The sequence below is a fragment of the Achroia grisella genome, unplaced genomic scaffold (assembly GCF_030625045.1).
Source record: "Achroia grisella isolate CSIRO2021 unplaced genomic scaffold, CSIRO_AGI_Agris_v1 utg511, whole genome shotgun sequence".
NCBI lineage: Eukaryota > Metazoa > Arthropoda > Insecta > Lepidoptera > Pyralidae > Achroia > Achroia grisella.
Genome location: NW_026712905.1, coordinates 1,740,423 through 1,762,900, shown reverse-complemented (window position 1 = coordinate 1,762,900; position 22,478 = coordinate 1,740,423). Strand labels below are relative to the sequence as shown.

General features: G+C 42.5%; 1 protein-coding gene across 1 annotated transcript; it reads right to left on the bottom strand.

Annotated features, from left to right (window-relative positions):
- Positions 1-11,732: 11,732 nt before the first annotated feature.
- LOC131846561 (uncharacterized) lies at positions 11,733-21,184 on the bottom strand. Its single transcript, XM_059195896.1, has 3 exons — positions 20,006-21,184; positions 19,300-19,901; positions 11,733-11,793 (listed from the first exon to the last, which is right to left on the bottom strand). The coding sequence occupies exons 1-3, from the start codon at positions 21,182-21,184 to the stop codon at positions 11,733-11,735; spliced, it is 1,842 nt and encodes a 613-aa protein (XP_059051879.1).
- Between the last annotated feature and the right edge of the window lie 1,294 nt (positions 21,185-22,478).

Sequence of the window (22,478 nt, the reverse complement as noted above, 5' to 3'; positions counted from 1 at the left end):
TGCCGCTATATATCAATTATATATATTACAAAGTATAGTTAAAAGCTTTAATTATTGAAATGTCTGTTCAATAATGAAAGTCAAATATTTGATTAGTAAATGCTGATTTATTTAATATTCAAAAAGTTTGAAAGCTCGAAGTAACACCTGGTAGGGGTTGAATTGGCAACTGTTTTGTGGGTTGACAGCTAATCAATCGACCGCGAGTTTAATTTTATTTTTCAATCACACATTGTTTGGTTAACGGCATGAGCTTTATATTATTAAAAAAAACTCTAAATTGGAATAGCAAGGAATGTGATATTCTTAAAATTATTACTGTTTTAGGTAACTGTAATGGTAAAGAATATAACGACACATCAAATGGTATGTGGTAAATGCCAACCATTTACCACTTACCATTACCACATTTACAGGAGGACGGTGCTGACCAGAAAAGTATGATAATATCATACTAATTATACTGCCTTAATCTCACACTTCTATCAAAACACACCATACGAGCAAGCTGTTTGGGGGCTTAAATTGTTTAAAAAGAGGTATCTGGATAACCTATCTACGTGAATTGATGACAAAGTTTATCTGATTTTGTACGTCTAAGTAATAGTCGTCAGGGATCACATACAATTCTCGTAAAGTCTATTGTTTTTTTTAATTATAAGCGTCGTGATCTAGTCGTAGTTAAAATTTTGTCATTCTAATAGAATAAAAATTGTGCATTTGTTGCAAACTATTTTTATACCTTTTTTATTATTTATGTTTTTTTATAATATTATATTGTTTTTATATGACATAAGTCAATTTAATACAAAAATATTCTACAACTACAACGGTGCCGTTTTTACTTTTTGCTCGTCATCTTGATCTCCATCCTTCACATTTGGTCTTCGAGCCGACCTTCACAGTTTGGTCCTCTATCGCCGAAGTATTTACGAGGACAATCATGCAAACGGGATTGAAGACACAAAAATATACGCAAGCGAAGGATACTAGCGAAGTATGTTCGGAGTCTGATATGCTCGTCGCGGGTGGGTTCGGTCGGTCACCAGAAATTGACCACGTTTTAGCCGAACCCACGTTGATGCTCGCGACAAGCCACCCTGAACTTATTACGCCTATTCAGAGTCCTACGTTAAGCACCGAACGCAAGAAATATGGCTCCAGTTCTAAAGTGCATTTGTCGGGGTCGCTACAGTCATCGTCCACAGTTAGGGCACGTAGGTTGACTGCAGAGGCACAGTTAGCTCGACGGTGCATGGAACGGGAACGTGAGCAGTTTGAACGTGAGCAAGAGTTCGCTATGCAGCTGGCCCAGAAAAGGTTTGAACATGAACGTAAGCTCATTCAACAGGCTAAACAAGTAGAAGAACTTGAGATGGAAGCAAACCTAGCGGCTCAGGAATCAGAGCGCCGCTCCACTCGTTTGGTTAGTCCATCACATTCTCGTACTGCGTCCTGGATAAACGACGCACATAATACTTTTACCTGTCCACATATAGACATCAATGAGCCCGTACTGAATCCTAAACAAAAAGATAATGCTCATTTTTTACCAAGTTCAATTCCGGAGCCTAATTATGTCGATCGGAATTATGTGAGTAATTCATTTCATCATATTTCGGAACCTATCAACCGTAATATTCAGACTATATTTTCTTGTGATAATGCTAAAAAACATGAATATTTGCAATACGTTGACAACGAACCATTTTTGACATGTCAAATTACATCAAAATCGACTAATAATAATTTATTTCGGTCAACGTCAAATAATGTTCGTTTCTCTAGGCAACCTACATTGAACGATAACAAAGAGTTTTCAAATACGTTGCCTAAGAACTTAGAAAATAAAATGGATGTTTCAAAGACGGTGTCACATAGAATGTCACATTTTCGTTTATTCTTGTGCATGAAGACCTATGAAACATCTCTAGAAATCGTCGAAAATTCTTCAGCTGATTGCAGAATAAAAAATTTACGACGCTTTGTATTAGACAGAAGCATACCAAAATTGAGACAGTTCGATAGTGAAAGCCTGAAGTTAGCCGTGTTCCATTACCAGTTCGTGAGAGGTTTCGCTGATGCTATGCACTATGACTGGAAATTTGTACCACCCGATTTACCGTTAAACATATGCCCTCATAGATACATAGAATGACATTGTTTACCCGGGCAACGATGAACTTGTGCGAGTAGCTGATGTGGCCTCAAAGGGGGCACGCTGAGGAAACCCGTGCTGGGAAAAAGGCCCTACTCCATGAGGACATAATTGTGTAGCAAAATGCTACACGGGTGGGACTATGTTGCAAACTATTTTTATACCTTTTTTATTATTTATGTTTTTTTATAATATTATATTGTTTTTATATGACATAAGTCAATTTAATACAAAAATATTCTACAACTACAACGGTGCCGTTTTTACTTTTTGCTCGTCATCTTGATCTCCATCCTTCACAGCATTTAAGAATATACTTTACAGAGATCGAAAATATAATGTTATAAATGTGTTTATTATTAGTGAATAATGTTAACTAATTTATTTTTAATTTTTATATTTTCATTAAGTTTTTGTTTTGATTACGGTTATCATAGAAATGTATCATAATAAAGAATTTAACTTAATATTATATATCGATTGATAATACAGAAACTACTAAAAAGGAATTGAGGCTTGACAGGTTAAATTTCCGATAACAAGCTCTAAACGTTACTTCTTCAGGCACACTTAAATGGAGTCGATAATGATATAACTGTCAGACGCAATAAACTGAAGACCATTAAATTTATGATCACGTCTCTACTAATCTATGGTTATATTAACTGGCGGATCAGTTAATGTATGCAACTTCATCTGCGTCACTTTTTTTTAATCTTGGGACAATTCACGCAGTGCCATCTACATAGTACCAAGCTAAGCAGAGATTGAGTTATGGGTACTAGACAACTAATATAAAAGCATATATATATATATATATATATATATATTTTATAAATACATAATATATTTAAAAAACACTGAGACCAATACAGACAATCATATTTATATCTGAATAATATTCAAGTATGGATATAAAATCTTTATGGTTTTATAACAATATTTTACTTTTTATTTATTCGAAATTTGAAAATTATTAATTACATAAGTTTGATACCCATATGTCGTGTTAAGAATACATTTTTTTTTTAAATACTTATTATAAACACTAGAGAGCAAGAAAGTGGTATTATTTTTTCGGTCCTTCGAGCCGGATTGATGAATACAAATGTTTTTACCGTTTCTTGTCGGACTACTCTAATGCTATATAGGCCACATCTGGACTTTATAGCTTCACCGGACTATAGGGGGTGAGTGCAGGTGGTACTCCAAATCCGCGGAAGGAATTACAGAGCGGTCGAAAGCCAACTCCCGCCTGACGGATACGACTTTAATCTGAGGGCACCGTTAGGGGTTCCTCTCGGTTCAGGCCATCGTAACTTCGATCCCCGTTTGAATTAGATGGGGATCGATTGGGAGGGGACTCTGTACCATACAAAAGAAGAGTAATATCGGGGACTTTTTCCCAAAGATGTCAATTTTCCAAGGCTATTTTAAAAATGTTTGATAATGTTTATTTCAAATCACGGTGCCCTAAAAAGTATTGCCACCGCGATATCGTTATTTTAGCGTAAGGTAAATAATAGAACGTGTCTCCGCTTATTATTTTCGCAACAACCTGTCGCCATACATAAATCATTTTATTGTATCTAAGAAAGACAACGACCACCTAATGTTTCTTCTAATATTTTCAGCCGACTTCAAAAAGGACACAATAATCTCAGTACTATTTGTATTTGGAAGTGTAAGATTTTTCTAATTTCTCTTAATGTAAATCTTTATGTATTTTGTTAACATGTCCTTAACAAGAATTATTTTAATTTTACGAATTATGGTAAATAGGATCTCTCTGGATATTTCGACTAAGTTGCAGTACTGTGGTCACAAACAGACTATTAGCATCGAGTTTTTTTTTATTTATCTGCCTCAGTAGTCTAACACTTTACTTCAGAAGGTAACAGTTTCGATTCCTTACTTACAATTCCACCCATTAATTATTGAGGTGATGTAGCTTGGGATTATATTAAATATTGTGAATTATCCATGGTTTTTATTTATTTATTAAAAAATACAACTGCGTGCCTTTATTAAAATTTTATTTGATAATACGAATAGGATAATTACACGAAGAACGGTCCTTTTCAAATTATTCTTTTTTAAATTGCCTAAAATATATACTACATAAGTAAAATATCCTATAGTTACTTTATTGTAGTAATTTTTCTGATTTTGAAAAGACGCCAGAAAAGTAATTACATTAAATTTGTATATTACAACCATTTTCTAATTTTATCGAAGTCAACTTTGTACAAAGTCGTCTGCTGGGATGTTTCAGTCCCACCTCTTTCCGCCTGTTTGTAAAATTTGTTTCAGTTAAAGGGTGAGATATGGCAATTAAATTATAGGATAAGAGCCACGATAGATCAGTAAGACTAAGGAGTGCTGTCACGGGAGACACATCTGCTGTTCATATCGCATATTTTTATCGGTTACCATTTACCATCAGACGTCCATAGGCTACGGTAATACCATCAGATGGTCCGTACGCTTGTTTGCTACCATCGTAGTTTAAAAAAAAGACTTACCATCAGACGTCCACCATTACGGTAACCATTTACCATCAGACGTCCATAGGCTACGGTAACCATATACCATCAGATGGTCCGTACGCTTGTTTACTACCATCGTAGTATAAAAAAAAGACTTACCATCAGACATCCACCATTACGGTAACCATTTACCATCAGACGTCCATAGGCTACGGTAACCATATACCATCAGATGGTCCGTACGCTTGTTTACTACCATCGTAGTATAAAAAAAAGACTTACCATCAGACATCCACCATTACGGTAACCATTTACCATCAGATGGGCCGTATCGTAGTATAAAAAATGTGAGCCGTCAGTTTTTTCACCATTTCAATTCCAAAATAAAATCAATTTGACATAATAACTTTTTTAATAACGTTCATTAATACGAATAGCGAATGATAACAGCGTTTTATTTGTATACAATTCGATTTCGAAATGTACGTTTGTTCAGTCTATTTGGCGGATATGAAGGACGGGTCGGTCCGACAAACATTATTAGCCAGCTCTCACAACAAAAAGCCGCTGCTGAAATTTTTGTTACCGTTATCTCTTTTACACATATTAAAATAGTAAAATCGTGGCAGCGCAAAAACTATCTGCAAGTTTATTTTAAGGTTTTATGTAAAATCCGCTTGAAAAATTTTGATGAAATTTTCACAGAATATATGTATTGTAAATTAAACTTAAACATTGCATGTTAAATCTTAAAATCCACGCAGCTCTAGCAGGCTCGTACCAGTTTTGGCCGGACAGGGAGAGAAAAACGAGGAATGAAGCTGAGTGTTGATGCACGTCGACAAGTGGCCACCCTACTACACCCTGGAGACAGGTCCCGGGAAATGATCGACGTTTCCCTTTCTGCCAAACGCTGGACACGCATGACATCCGCACGGTGAATTATAGAATGCTAGGAAGTTCTCCTTACATCAACATATAGACTAAATAAATCTAAGGGTCGGCAACGCACAAGTGATACTCCTGGTGTTTCAGGCGCTCATAGGCTACGGTAACCATTTACCATCAGATGGGCCTTATGCTTGATTGCCACCAGAAAAGGATAAAATAATACTTTTTTTATTATTCAGTATATCACGTACGAATGTTAATTTATTTATTTATAAAATAATAGATTTTGTTCTTTGGTTATCGTCAATAGATGGTGTCTACAAATGTAGATGCGGACGAAGTCGCATGCACCACTAGTTTATAATAAAATACCTTCACAACTGTTGTCTTAGATGGAGTAGTCAGAGCCACTGTCAATCGAAGTCGTGGTAAACTAAATTAATATGACCACCAGTTTATTTCAACGCAACTTTCGTCCCTCATATTAAGTTGATTTACCTAAGCGCCTAATAAACGGAAGTCGCACAGAACAATTTTCCGACTAAACTAAAACAATATAACTATTCTTAGTCGTAAAATAAATTACGTAGACTATATTAAAACACTTATGAGAAGCAGTTTCATCATGAAACAAAACAGAAATCTGACAATGAAATTTTCACGTGATCGAGCAGCTTTAGAAATTATTTTAATTTGTCCACTTTATTTTCTTGAGAATGTTCAGTTCAATTAATACTATTATTTTCCTAAAATCATTACGTTAGTTTACGATTACATGTATGTATCGTATCTAGTACATAACATTTTTCAGTTATTGCTCTCTTCGAAATTATTTAACATCTATATTAGGTTTAATTTACTTTAGAAGATATATATATTGGAGCACTGCCATTCGTTACTCTGTTTAAATTCTCTCAGCAAACACAAATATTGAGAACGTAAAATATGTCTACGTTATATTATTTCTTCTTTGACATTTTTATTTCATTTCCTTCCGTGAAATTGTTTTTATTCGTCACCTAAGGTATAACAATTTGAATATGGAATGTTAATTTCTAAAATCGATTTAGAATTAATTTGAATGTCTATTCATTTTGTAGTTTTGGTCTTTTTCGCTGACATAAAAGTGACAGAAAGTCGCTGGTATGTCCATATCCAAAGATGTGAAGACGACTATGTGGTAATAAAAGTGCTCAAGATACTAAACTCGACTCGAGTGGCATGTGACTTGTTCCACCACTTGTTGGAACAATATTAAGAAGATAGACCAGGACAACCTTACTACTTAGACAACTTAGTTAACAGAGTTCTCTGGCGCAGATATACAGGAAGACTTGACCCCAGATGAACAGGGAACATGGGTTGGATAGAGAGAGAGATAATCTCAGAGAATTTGCTAGTTGCCATATATACATATATATAAATATTATATTTAGGTAAAATTTGTGATTTTGTAAGGAGTAGTCTCTATTTGTACTGAACCGATTTCGAATATTCTTTTGCTAAGATAAGATAAGATAGCCACGCTTTTTGTGATGATATCCTAGGCTATATAATGTCATGCTACGACCAACAAAAGCGAAGTTGCAATGAAAAATATTGCTAAAATAGGGAAAATGAGACGCAGCAGAAGTTACACAGGTCAGTTAATTAATTGCAACTTGGAATTATCGGTTACTTTGTCTGCATAAACTTTCATCCCCTGTTTCAACCTATTTTAGATTATTTTTTATTCATTATCATATCAATTTTCAAGATCCATTGAACCGTAACTATGACAAAGAAACTAATGATCCATGTAATGATAAATGGTAACCGTCGTCTACATACATGAACAGCACTATTTACACACTTTCAATTTTATATTATATGCATATTGATAAGAATCTATGTAGATATTAATCAATATACATATCAGTAAATTCAATAATTTTCATACTGTAATTTTAATAAATATAAAAACATTAATACTAATTAAATATTACGAAATTACCGTACACAGTTATAAAATATTATTCCAAAAAAGAACCTAAAGTTTAAAGGTAATATAAACGAGTGAAAAATAAGAATCTTATTTATATAAAAACTATATTATTTTCGCGAATTCTCAACTGATACTATATTTTAAAGTCAAAGTTTGTTAAAAATTAAAACAAAATATTGTAAACTAACTAACTATGTTAAACAGTATTTACAGAATTTGGATTATTTATCACCGTTACTAAAACCGGATAAGTTAATTTAACAACTCACTAATCGCTGTTGAAGTAAATGCTATGTTTAAAAGTAGTACCACATAAATCAGCGGTTCATTGCATCGTGTATTTAAATTAAGACAATTTTCCGGTGTTTCGTTACATAAATTAAGTGATTTGGAAGGGTCGAGACCACTATTGGAGTCACGCCAACAGGACGGTGCAGATTTTTGCATCACTATAAAATAGTCTACCATACTTGTATCATACTACCAATGAAAGGATGACGATATTATATGAACCATAATAATAATAAACTGGGACAATTCATACAGCGCCATCTAGTCTCAAGTTAAGCAGGGCTAAGTGTACTAAAAAATTTATAGGAAAACTGAAATTATTTTTTTTTTGTAAATACATACATAATATATGTAGAAAATACCCAGACTAAATAAAGTAATCATACTCATGAAACAACGTGGGAGGAATTGAACTAGCAATCGTCTGTAAACCGCTAAACCACCGAGCCCGTCGTACAGTCACCTATATGTATAAAATATTTGATGGGTTGTTATTGATTGCAAAAAGAATCATCTTAATCTGTTCTTTTGAGCTCGAACCCAATCCAAAACTCGAACCCAAGTATAGAAGTGTGGCTTTGATCAGATTATCAAGAACTTAAAAATGAAGGCAATCGGATTTGGTGTTTTTATTTTTTTTACCAACATACTACGATTCCTATTTCATAAGGGAATTGAGACGTTAATTAGAAGTTTTCTATTGCAAAGATTTACTCATCAGTTTATAATAGTAATTTCGGCAATATTAGTCGAATATTCTTTAAACAAAATTCTTATATGTTATGACAGCCAAAATAGAAACAAAATATTTTTTTTATCACAATAATATATAATAATATATATATTTTTTTTATATTATTAGTCGAAAATTTTAAAAATGCTTTAATATAATAATAATAATCTATAATAAAAAACACACAGCGCCATATAGACCCAAGTTAGATATATATTTTTTTCGTAAATGCGTATATATTATACATAGAAAACACCCAGACCGACACAAAAATTCATACTCATGAATAGAAATGTTTGTGCCGTGCGAGGAATCGTACCCGTGACCACCGATGCCATGAAAAAGTATATAAAATTATACCTTTATATTATTAATTGGCAATGTCAAAAGACTACTTTTATTCTATAATTGAATTGCAACTTAAATTCATTCGGTCTTTTCACAAAATGAAACATGTTCTCCGGTAACTTCATTAATAACGATTACGCCAATTTGCATTAATTGATAAAGCCGACGCCCAATCTGACGTACTTCAATAATAACAATTAATAGAGAGACGTCAAGCTATTAATATTAATACAATATGCAGCTTTGTTGGGATCTACAATCACTGTTAGAACTATGCCATCATTGAAACTACTGCCCCGCCTCGGATTTGACTTTACAAGTTTGGTGTATGATGGTCATATTATCATAATACGTATGTAGCATAGCATATGTCATTCTGGAATAATGTACCTTTCAAACAATGAAATATTCTCCTGCTTTTGGAGTTACTGTTGTACTTTCTTATAACGAAATATACTCTCTAGGTATTTATTATTAATTTTAAATATTGTACTATGAGCAGAGACTAGTTATTTATAAAATCAATCATATTCTAATCGGACAAAACCTAAATACAAATTGAGTAATATTTTTAGCATTTTTTTCATTATTAATAGAAATTAGACTCTTATGCAAGATAAAACAAATAACTAATTAACAAACATTATTTTCGCACTTCATTTCTTCAATGAAACATTATCCCAAATTATTCGATCTAAACTTTTTAATATTAATCCAATTTCTTACCTTATTAATTCTAAGAATCAATTCGCAACATCGTCGAAAATTTCCAACGAAAACAAAAATAACAGAAACGTGTCGAGCGATTTAAAAATTGCACCCCGGGGCCTAAAAACTCATTTGCTCTCAAGTGTCTCCGGTATTAAAAGCAATTTTTACTTGGCGAGAGCCCGTCATGCTTGTATTTGACTTGCCAGGCAGACTTCTAACGGACTTTATTGAGTAACGGCGGTGAAGTAAAGGTGCCTTAACAAAGTCCTTCATATAAATCACTGGACGTAATTATATAAAATGTCAATTTCCTCCATTTTTGTCATTAGCGTTAAAATAAACGTTTCTCAATTTGAAAAATGAAATATTTTTGCAGTTGCTTTAGTAAAATGAAGTGAGTGTTCAAATTCTATAAAATCATTAAGACGTTAATTACAACTGCTGCTGAATTCCACTTGAAAATTTATTAATCGAGGGCTATTCAGTTTTAAGAACTATGTCTTAATTTCGTTTTCACATAACTAATGTAGTTGTAATTTTGTCGAGCAACTCCAATGAGTTTTGCTAAAATATCCAGTCAGGTGGGACATTGGGGTCCCTAAAATAATAAAACGTAAAACTATCTAACTCATCCTATGTATTTATTAACTAGAAACTGATTTGATTTTGTTACTTATTTGTAAATAGCGTAAAAAAATCTCCTGAATTTAAGTACTCTTTCGTTTAATTTTTTTTTACCACACAGCGCCATCAAGCTAAGCAGTGCTTATGTTATGAGCACTAGACAACTGATATACATATACAGATAGAAACACCCCGATGGATATAAACAATCATACTCATGAGTACAAAGATTTCTACTGTGAGAGGAATCGAAACTGCGGCTATCGGAAGTAAAGCAGTATGCTAAACCGATAGAATATCGAGTGACAGACTCGATATTCTATCGGTTCGGTATCGTAAAAAAATCTCCTGAATTTAAGTACTCTTTCGTTTAATTTTTTTTTACCACACAGCGCCATCAAGCTAAGCAGTGCTTATGTTATGAGCACTAGACAACTGATATACATATACAGATAGAAACACCCCGATGGATATAAACAATCATACTCATGAGTACAAAGATTTCTACTGTGAGAGGAATCGAAACTGCGGCTATCGGAAGTAAAGCAGTATGCTAAACCGATAGAATATCGAGTCTGTCAAATGACCCATATAAATGTAATCCATTGAAATGTCTCAGACTATCCTCGTCTCGGAATACAGTCGCGATGATATGAGTTTTTATTTCCACAACCAGTTTACTCATATTGGACACTGTACCATATAATAAGCGTTTCACTCACGCAATCAAGTATTCTACATGTAACCTCAGTAATAGTCTCACATTTATTCGTAAAAGTCTGCAGTTCCGTTGATAAAATCATCAATTTGTTTTATATTATTAAACGACTGGTATAACCATACATTATATTGTTTTTTTGTTAAGACAAAAAAACAATATAATGTATGGTTATATACAATTCACACAACGCTATCTAGACCCAAGGTAAGCAGAGCTTGTCTTAAGGGTAATTTTTTTTTTTTTTTTATTGGGTTGTTTGGGCTATTGTCAGATGTGTAGCACCTGTAGCACTGCGACCTACATAGATCTATTGTGCTCGCCCTTTTCAGAGTTCGCTACCTAGACCCGTCAGGGACAAGAATTGAAGGATATTCTTAGGAGCGATCGTTTTTATCTCCTCGGGAAAGAGTGTAAACTTTCCAAAGGAGATATTTCGTTTATGCATGAGTGGGCTACAACCACATAGGATATGAAGCGGCGTTTCCTCTTCAGTTTGGCAGAATCTGCAGATACTTGTCGTGCATAGGCCTAGCTTAAGGGTAAACAACTGATATAAATATATAGATACATATTTTTGTAATTACATAAACAATATATATAGAAAACACCCAGACATATACAAACAATCATACTCAACAGGATGGACTTATTTTTTATAGATAAGAAATATAGAAAAACTTTCTTGATATTATCAATTCATGTCGCACAATTTGCCTAATATTATTTAAATTATGGCCTCTATATTATTCTGATGTATAATCGATATTTTCATCAAAATCCGTTCAGTAGTTTTTGCGTTGGCCTCCGTACCTTATAACTTCTTTTTCTTCTTTGTTCTTGTTTCTGAAAAGTAAGACTGTGACTATTATTATACGTTCATTGAATTTTATACTTACACTGTATTTTAATAAAGTTCTAACTAAATTTAGTTATCCTGGAAAGTAAAATAATTAATAAAGTTAGAGAGACTTGTAGTTTCAGTGCAAGAGGAAGTGTCTTTACCAACTTATTGTAATAAATAATAATTTATTAAGGCCACGAAAAAATCGACTTCTATCGCTTTGTCAAGTATAATAAAAAAACTCTAATAGTTTGTTTTATAGGGGATATCATAAGACCCACCTACTTTCAATATGTAAAAATAATGAAAATAGTAAAAGGATCTTCAGAGGTTAACAGAATAAAAAAATACAGTTGAATAGGGATCCTCCTTCTATTTTTAGACGTCAATTAAACAAATAAAAAATGTACCAAGAGAGACCAAAGATTGAAAAATAGACAACTAAAAAATATCTATGGGATAATTTGGGGACATGGAATAATGAGTAGCAATAATAAAGACGGCTATTGGGACGGCCCACGCCACGCCTACGTATCACTTCTCATCCCACTATGCTACGATATTGTTACCATCCCACGATAATATTGTTATAACTGATTGACTGAATACATAATGCAAGGGAGAAAGGGATTGATAGTAATGTGAACTAATTACTCGATCGCTACACCAAATTAAGTTGATCTCCACGCGGTTCCCATTGGAAACCATAGTGATAAATTCCTTGTGAATTTGTCACGATGGCACAAGTGATTGACCGCATACTCATCTTATAATCCTCCACTGGTGCCTTGCCAACATACACTGTTAGTGCAGGAGGGAGCACCATTCCATAATTATCAATTAAGAACATAAAAAACTAACACAAAATATATATATATATTGAGGTTTGGGCTAATTCTACGAATATTAAACGTAGGACTGCGAACTACGGAGATCTATTCAAGGAGTATTTACTTTAATTTATTTTTATACTAGCTACTCGCCCTGGCTTTGCACAAGTGTACATGGATTATACATATAACCCTTTCTCATGAATCTCTATCTATTGCTATTGCTAAAATCCGTTGAGTAGTTCAAAAGATCTAAGCGAACAGACAACGGAAGCAACTTCATTTATACTGTGTAAAAATTGTACTAGATCTTATTTAAAAAGCAACGGCAAGCAATATGGGTTATATTAGGCAGCGTATGAGACATAACCTGTTTAATCTATATAGGCGCTAAATAGTATACAAAATACATACATAACCAAATTGGACAATAATTAATAATAATAACATCGCATGTTATGTAAAAGCAAATCACTGATGTACACGTGTATTGCCAGCCTTAATGTGGGGGTATAAGCCCACAGTTCCGTGATAATGCTATTGATTGATTGAGGGGTTTTTGCCAAATAAACCCGCCTCGGTTGAATGCTACTCGAACACTAATTTTTATTCCTAAAATAAATATAATGAGGTGAAATTGCATGTGTCGGCAATTGTATATTACACAGTTAGCAGGCATGTGGGGTTGCCCGTACACTTAAATATAAATTAAAATGGTCTTGGCTCTTTTAAAGTCTCAATATCACATCACTTTTACTCTACTCTATAGTTTGGTAAATGATACGATTCATTTAGATATTTAACGTTTTTAATAAACGCATATTCAGTGGCAAAAATGTGCAATAAAATAGCTGACTTTTTGAATTCAGTATTCGAAAGTCAAATTGAATTAAAACAATCTGAATGAATACTAAACTAGAATTGGAATTGTATAAAAGTGAAACTTATCTCAATTTTAAAGTAGACCCGACATTGCACGTACGGTGAGCAGAACAAGTATTGCGGCCGCATTCATTACCCCGAGCGCGGTGCAAACAAAGTTGGTTGGGAGTGGAAAACTTATTTCCAGGGTTGTTCTCGGTTTCGCCTAATTAATTGGCACCCGCTCTTTTTGTTTTAGTAGCTTGCAATTACAGAGCTGGATATAAAAAAAGTATTACACATTAACCGTTTTAGTGCTAAGCAATTTTTGCAAGAATGCACGAATATTGCGGTATATATTTTGATTTCTTTAAAGTAAAAAATTATATTGTCAAATAAAATACTCTCTTAGATAAATATTAATCGATTGTAATGATTCTTATTGTATTATAGAGAAAAAATATCAATTGGTACATATAAGAAAAAAAAATAATAATAAAAAGATTTCAAACTGAATCTCGCAGCGCAAAAGCACTGCGTACCGATTTCCGAGACAAATGATCGCAGCGCTTTTGCGGAGCATAGCGGTCAAACGGTAGTAATAGCGCATAATGTATACTCTCATGACCAAATTTTTTTATATAACTCAAATAGGAACCTAGGTATCGGCCTTGTGAGTGGTAAGTAGTAACCGTCACTTATATAGATACGTGAACAGAACAATAGATATCCCATCATCACGTGACGATCGTGATACCTTTCATATGTTACCATTGGGAAGGACTAAAATGTCATGCCTCTTATCCTGTAATTTCACTGCCATATTTCATTTTAGTCGAAATTTACTTCACAAAGTATTTAGTTTTAGTACGTGATTTTTTATAGCAGTATAAGTAAGCAAAGGACAAGAGTTGAGTGGTTACAAGACAAGACAGTTCTAACGTCTAATTAGACTATTTTCGCGATGGATATATATAGATAGAATATAATACACTTGAATTAAAAAACTTCACAATTTTCAGCTTGTTTTAAAGTAGTAAGAATTAAACGTTGCTGCAACATCGTTAGCGTGGTATTTATTTAACTAATAATCTAGATTCTGGAGCCCGCAAAAGTCTTAATTCACTTTGTAATTTCCAAAGTGCATTTTACTATAGGATGAGAGCTACAAATTCAATTTAAAAAATATATTATTGCACATTTCACATGGTGCCATCTAGTTCCAAAATAAATAAAGCCAGTTTTATGGACATTAAAAACTGATGGACTTTAAGATTTTTTTTGTAAATAAATGATTAAAAATACCCAGACTAACAAACAAACAATTGTATTCATGAATACAAACATTTATACTGTACAAGGGTCGAACCAGCAATGAAACGCTACGGTAGCGCTACGCGCATGCTACGGAGCCACTACGGTAAATCACTACATCGCAAAGATCGTAAAATATCTAATTTAAAATCAATGTTGATGATGTAAAATAAAATAACGTTCAGAGAATACGTAATCATTATATTTTTTATACCATGAAAGTGAATGTAATTAAGCATACAGCTCATAATAAATAGCCCTAATGGTAAATGGTTATGGTGGCCTATAAACGCCTGAAACACCAGGAGTGCTATGTAAGTGTTGCCGATCTATTTGAGAAACATCTCTTGAAAATCCTATCTGTAATATCTAGATAAAACCTCGGCAAGTAGTTTCCACAATTGTGTCTGTACGCGGGAGGATGTTCTTCTGGAACCTCACTGTCCGAAACTTTTTAGGTTCAAGTGTTGATACCATTCCAGCGGGAAGAATGCCGTCGATGGTGAGCGGTGCAAAGGTAAAAGATAAACGGTAAAAGACAAAAGGTAAAAGGTAACAAAGCATCATGTCGAACTATTATTCATAACACAGACCGATAGAATATACAAAGCGTTTCGAAGTCTCGCCTCAAGCAAAGTGGCTCGATACCGCCAGTGAGATTGGGATCATCGACAATTCTTATAACACATTTCTACACCGAGTCACAAAGCCTGAGCTGGTACCTACTCGTATATTCACCTTTTTTTTTTTTTTTTTAACGTGTGGAAAATCTTCAAAAGACCGTCACCTCGCCGGAGGGATGGCGAGGTGGTGTGTGAGACTTGACTCACTAAAAACCACACGGTGTACCTACGAGCGCCTATGCCGGAGCCAGGGGATTCGCGAGTGCATTCTACCCCAGCTCCGACGGCGACGGCCCGCCCTGTAGATGTTGTAGGGCAGGCCCCATCTCGTTTTGTGGTTAGGGCGACCTATTTCGCCCTACTCCATTGTGGAGGCGTGTGGGTACACGCGCACACCTCCGGGGCCTTTGGATTGGGGGACTGCCTCCCTCAAGGCAGTCACCCCGGCCCCAGTGGGGGATAGAGGGGGGCGGAGTTGGGTACGCCCCCACCTCTAGGCCTGGCTCTTCTGCGGCGGAGGGAAGCGGGACGATAAGACTCCCGCTCCCTTTCCGCCGCCTCCTTCCGCGAGATAACTTCCTCGCAGAAGGAGCTCACCGCCAGCCACGATCTCTCGCTACTGATCATCCTCCGAACTAAATTCGGCAGCGAGAGATCGTCCCCCACTATTCGTGTGAGGACACGGCGCTCACTCTCGAACGCTGGACATTCGTCCAGCGTGTGTTGCGCCGTGTCCTCCACACCTCCGCACTCGTGGCAGCCGGTCGTCGGCTCCTTCCTCGCCACATGACACAGATACCGCCCGAAGCACCCGTGCCCGGACAGTATCTGTGTCATGCGGTACGTCAGTGGCCATCTCCTATTCATCCATCTTTTGAGGATGGGACGGACAGCCTCGACGGTCCTCAGGCCGGCCGATGGACTGGCCAGCCTTTCTCTCCACCTGATCCTGAGGATCCGCCGAAAGTCGGACCTCCGCGCTTCGATCTCATGACCAGCGGGTGCCTCCCCCATGGAACGTCGCTCCGCGCGCCAGTGGTACACTGACGCGTGGAGCTCCGCTACCAAGTCCCACGGAGGAGACCCCGCCAGCAGACCCGCCGCCTCCCCGGATATGGTGCGGTAGCCTCTAATGGCCCTGATGGCCATGGCCCTGTGTGGCCTGTTAAGACAGGCCACATTTTCCCTACCTAGGGCCCCCACCCAGATGGGGGCCCCGTACAGGGCCATGGACCGCACCACACCGAGGTATAAGCGGCGGGAACCTTCTCCCGGGCCCCTCACATTTGGCAGCAGCCAGCTAAGTGCGCCGGCGGCTGCCATAAGGCGAGGGACCAGGTTCCGGAAATGAGCGCGGAAGCTCCAACGACTGTCCAGGTCAAGCCCCAAATACCTAATACAGGGCTTGACCCCCACCCTCTGGCCACTGACGACCAGCTGGGCATCCGGAGGTGGCGCGCGCCGAGGCCCATGAAAACATAGGACCTCGGTCTTCTCCAGCGCCACCTGGAGCCCAAGCCTCCTTATTCGGCCGACGACCAGCGCCACGCTTGCCGTGGCAAAGCGGGTAGCCTCCCGTAGGTCCCGCCCCCGGGCAGTGACCAAGGTGTCATCCGCGTAACACACGAGGTCAGTGCCCGTTAAAAGGGCGCCCCGCAGGTTCCAATCATACCCGATGTTCCACAGGATCGGGCCCAGAACCGATCCCTGTGGAACACCGCGTTGCATTTCCCTCGACACTACAACGCCGTTCCGCCCCGTGCAGAGCACAGACCTGTCTTCGAGATAGGCCCCGATCACGTCCCGAATGTAGGGAGGCGCGCGATGGTACTGCAGCGCCTCCCTAATAGTCGCAAAGGGGCAGGGTGTTGAAGGCGTTCTTTATGTCCAACGAGACCGCCAACAACACCCCACCCTGGGACGTCGCCTCTTCCGAGAGGGAGCGCACACGCGAGATCGCGTCTATCGTCGAGCGCCCCTCTCGGAACCCGAACTGCTTCGGGCTGAGATCGGGACCTACCTGAGACAGGTGTTGGACGAGTCGGCCCGCCAAGATTCTCTCGAAGAGCTTGCCGATCTCGTCCAACAGCACTATGGGGCGGAACGCCGAGGGAACCACCGAACCTGCAGGGTGCTCCGCTTTGCGGAGCAGGACCACTCTACCCGCTTTCCACTGGTTGGGAAACCGTCCCGACTCCAGACACGCGTTGAACAAGCGCCGGAGTCGGTCCCCTAGGGTGTTTAGGGCCAAGGCCAGGACGCGGCCGTGGATACCATCCGGACCCGGGGCGACATTCTTGCCCCGGAGTTTATCCACGGCCGCGGCGAACTCCTCCACGGTGATGGCAGGAACCGCAGCAGCGCTGACGCCGCTGGCCTCTCCATCACTGCCACGCGGCATCATCGGAGGAGGTGTGAAGGGAGGCTGTCTCGGGAACAGCTCCTCCAACACCTCCTCCAACTGCTGCGGCTGGAGACCCTCTGCCACGGGGGGCGCCCAGGGGCGTAATTTGCCCCTGACGAACCTATAAGGACGCCCCCATGGATCCCTGTCCAGGGTCTCCAGGAGTTCTTCCCTGGCTGTCTCCTTGGCCCTGCTGATGGACAGCTGCAGAGCTTTCTTCCTCTCTTTGTACTGCTCGTACAGCTGTGCTTCCTCGTCGGCGTCGCGGCCCCGCCTGAGTCGGCGGTGCCTGGTGTACCGGCGGCGGGCGGCGGAGCACTCCTCCCTCAACGCCGCTATCTCCTCCGACCACCAGTACACCTGACGCCTAGGAGGTCGAGGGCCGGCTCGGGGCATCGCCGCGTCGCAAATGTGCGTCAGAGCCTCACCGAACCAACCCACCTCTGCGTCGACCTCCACAGGCCCCTCCGGTATGGGAACCCAGGCCTGGACGATGGAAGCCTCCATCAGCACGTCTTTATTCAGACGTTTCAACACCCATCTGGGGAGTTGTGGAACATTCCTCTCCTGGCGACCGGGGTGCGGAGCTACGGGTGAGGGGAGAACGTCTATCCGAATGTAACGATGATCGGATAGCGTCTCCACCTCATCCAACACCTGCCAGCTCCGCACCCTCTGTGCGATCGCTGGACTGCAGAGGGACACGTCGACATGCGACTCCCCCTGCTGTCTCACGCACGTGGCGGCCGACCCTCGGTTTAACACCACCAGGCCGGCCGCGGCCGCCCAGTCTTCCAGGACCCTGCCTCGAGAGTCGGTGATGGGGGAGCCCCATGCCGTGGATTTGGCATTGAAGTCCCCCATCACCATCATTGGACGGGCCGAGTATAGCTCAAGAGCGGCCCCCAGCCCGTCCATGAACTGCTCGAACTCGGCGAGAGTCCTGTTCGGAGAGAAGTATGTCCCGACAACGACGGTTTCCCCCCAACTCACACCTATGTACCCCGCTCCGCCGAATAGGCGGCTGACGAGCGGGGTTGCGGAATTGCCCGCACCGACAATGGCCACCAGGCCAGAGGGGTCGCCGAACCAATGGTCACTACGTGGGACACGATATGGTTCGGCGACCACTGCAAGGTCAACTCCCCACTGCGCCGTGCTCTGCAGAAGCAGATCTTGGGCGCGAGCGCAGTGGTTGAGATTCCCCTGCAGGAGGCGATGGACTGCCATTATTGACCGGTGTCCATCACCTCAGCCTCTCCCCGGCGGCCATTGCCGCGGGCCGACGACAGTGCGGATCCCCTCAGTCTTTTGGACCGGGACTGGGGGCACTTTTTGGCCCCCACCCGGTGGTCGGCTGGGCGACCCGCCGCTGCGCAAACCACGCAGTGTGGGGTCGCCGAACATCCGGCCGCTTTATGGCCGGGAACCCCACACCGGTAGCATAAGCCACTCCGGTCCTCCTCGTGCGAGCACCTCGCCACCACGTGCCCGCTCTCCAGGCACCTGAAGCACCGGAGCGGCTTCTGCCGCAGCAGTTCCGCAGCGGCTGATACCCAGCCGATACGAATCCGCCCTGCCGTCGTCACTTTCTTAACCGCGGCTAATGGGGCCCGCACCCAGCAGGTGCCCAGGCCCGACGCGCCGCGCCGAATTTCTCCGACATTGACGGCGTCCGCCGTGCACTCGCCATGTTGTGCCACGGCGGCCGCCACCTCTTCCCGGTCGGTACTGTCGTCCAGGCCCATCAGCCTCATCTCGGCCGTTTTGGTGGGCCTGGCGACGCGAACCGTACCGTCCGGGAAGACGTCCCGAAACTTGGACGCGAGCGCGTCAGCCTGGTCTCCCGTCTGGGACCCCGGGATCTCTAAGATCCGGGCCCCAGTAGCCGCGGTCTTGAAGCGCAGACTTCCAATACCCAAGGAGGCAAGGTCGATCTTCTCCTTCGCCTCCTTGAGGACCTTCGAGTAGGTCATACCCGCAGCCTCCGCCTCCGGGCAGAGCGACACGACTACGGCCGCCGAGCGCGGTGCGCGCAGTTTGGATGGCGACGGCGGGGCCGGTTTGCCCTTCTTCCCCTGAGAGGGAGCCCCAGAGCTCCTCTGAGTACTTTGGGTACTCTGGGTCTGCCTCTCAGGGACGCTGCGGTTTTTGCCGCCCCGTCTCACCACTGTATTCCAGCCATCCTGCGCGCGCCCTGCGCCCGACGGCCCCGGCTGTTGGCTGCCGGATGTTTGCCGGCTAGCGGGTTGACCACCCAAAGGTGGGAAGTCTGCGCCTTGTGCCCCGCGCAGATGGGGGGCATCCCTAAACCCCGGACCCCCGCGCCAGGGATGCGGGCCAAAACCTCGTACCGCCCATCGCTTTGTAGCGGCGGGCGGTATTCAGGGCGGATTGTTGACGCCGGGGAGCTGATGCCCAGGGCAGCCTTGATTTCACGGATGCCCTTCTCAATTTGGGCACCGATACGGGCATCAATTAGCTCCCCGGTCGCCCTCATGATATCCGCCCTGAAGGCCCCGACTTCGTCCGGCTCGGGGGTCGGGCCAGGTGCCCTTACCCTCGGAGACCCCTGCGGCGCGCGGGAAGCAGCCAGAGGAGGTTGCGACCCCGAGTTCGCCGCGAGTTGCCGCATTTGGGCTTGGAGGGCCTGGAGCTGGCTTCGGAGCTCCTTGTTCTCCTTACGGAGCTCCTCCACCTGCGCCTCCAACATTCGCCGTTTGACGGCGCCCGCGGTGAACTCGCTGTTGATGGCGGCACTCCCGTCCAGTTCCTCCGCCATCAACATCACGGAGCTGATGCTCTCCTTCAGCTGCCTCTGGTCGGTCCCCTTTAAGTTTCCGCACCTGTGCACCGTGTCCAGGGCAGCCCCGAGCTTTCTCTGGGCCTCCGCCCTGAAGACGGCCACAGGCTGCGAGTCGTCCTTTTGGGGGACCTTCCCCTTTGCCGCAGGAACCTCCGAGGGCCGGACGAACACCCCGTCGTCCCTCCGTTTTTCCTGTCGCCGGGACTTCGGCGACGTTGCCGGACTCTCTGTGGCCCGGCCCACGGGCACCACCAGGACTACCCCGTTCCCGGACGACGGGCAGGGGATTTTGGACGGCTTGCCCGCCGCCCCGGAAGGGCCCGGTCCATCCACGTGCGGCCGCTTCGGAACGGCCGCTTTCGCCAGCCCGTCCTCGCTCGACACAAGGCAGCCGGACAAATCGTCCTCCACCAGCATCGAGCGCGTCGAGCGCGTGGAGCGCGTCGACGACGCCGAAGAGGGACGAGATGTCCGCGACCTTGCTCGCGAGACGGGCCGCGACCTCGCCGCCGCCCGCACCGTGTCGGCGTCCGCCAATGTGACGGAGTCCGTCATGGACCAAAAGTCCAGGTCCCGGGGTAGGGACAGGTACTCCTCGTCCCCCCGGCGGGGGACGGGAAAAGAAGGGGGCTGGTAGTACCAGCCAACTCCCTTAAGTCGTCGGCAGCAGTAACACGCCCAACCTAAGTCGGGCGGGTAATACGGAGGCTAGCGCCTCCACAGGCTGCTCCAGGGCTTCCCCTGGAGCAGGCACAGCAAACAGGAGTTGCCCCCTGTCGCTCCCGGTGAGTCCACCAAAATCCACCTCAGCGCAACAACAAAACAAACAAAAACAACAAAACAAAGGAAACTTAACCTAACTAACCTAACCTAAGTATATGTACAAAACCTAACCTATTTAATTAAAAGAAAAAAAAAAGAATAAAAGAATCAACAAAAACAAACAAACACACTACTTTTTTTTTTTTTTTTTTTTTTTTTTTTTTTTTTTTTTTTTTTTTTTTTTTTTTTTTTTTTTTTACGTGTGGAAAAATCTTCAAAGACCGTCACCCCGCCGGAGGGATGGCGAGGTGGTGTGTGGGACTTGTACCCACTAAAAAACCACACGGTGTACCTACGAGCGCCTATGCCGGAGCCAGGGGATTCGCAGGTGCATTCTACCCCAGCTCCGACGGCGACGGCCCGCCCTGTAGATGTTGTAGGGCAGGCCCCATCTCGTTTTGTGGTTAGGGCGACCTATTTCGCCCTACTCCATTGTGGAGGCGTGTGGGTACACGCGCACACCTCCGGGGCCTTTGGATTGGGGGACTGCCTCCCTCAAGGCAGTCACCCCGGCCCCAGTGGGGGATAGAGGGGGGCGGAGTTGGATACGCTCCCACCTCTAGGCCTGGCTCTTCTGCGGCGGAGGGAAGCGGGACGATCTGACTCCCGCTCCCTTTCCGCCGCCTCCTTCCGCGAGATAACTTCCTCGCAGAAGGAGCTCACCGCCAGCCACGATCTCTCGCTACTGACCATCCTCCGAACTAAATTCGGCAGCGAGAGATCGTCCCCCACTATTCGTGTGAGGACACGGCGCTCACTCTCAAACGCTGGACATATTTCCAGCGTGTGTTGCGCCGTGTCCTCTACACCTCCGCATTCGTGGCAGCCGGTCGTCGGCTCCTTCCTCGCCACATGACACAGATACCGCCCAAAGCAGCCGTGCCCGGACAGTATCTGTGTCATGCGGTACGTCAGTGGCCATCTCCTATTCATCCACCTTTTGAGGATGGGACGGACAGCCTCGACGGTCCTCAGGCCGGCCGACGGGCTCATTAGCCTAGCCCGCCATTCGATCCTGAGGATCCGC

Coding starts and splice junctions, on each gene's coding strand:
- LOC131846561 (XM_059195896.1), bottom strand. CDS start 21,184: ATGACGGACTCCGTCACATTGGCGGACGCCGACACGGTGCGGGCGGCG. Junction 19,902..20,005: donor CGCAGGGCGCGCGCAGGATG/GCTGGAATACAG, acceptor GCTCCCTCTCAG/GGGAAGAAGGGCAAACCGGC. Junction 11,794..19,299: donor AGCGGGCACGTGGTGGCGAG/GTGCTCGCACGA, acceptor CTTACTTTTCAG/AAACAAGAACAAAGAAGAAA.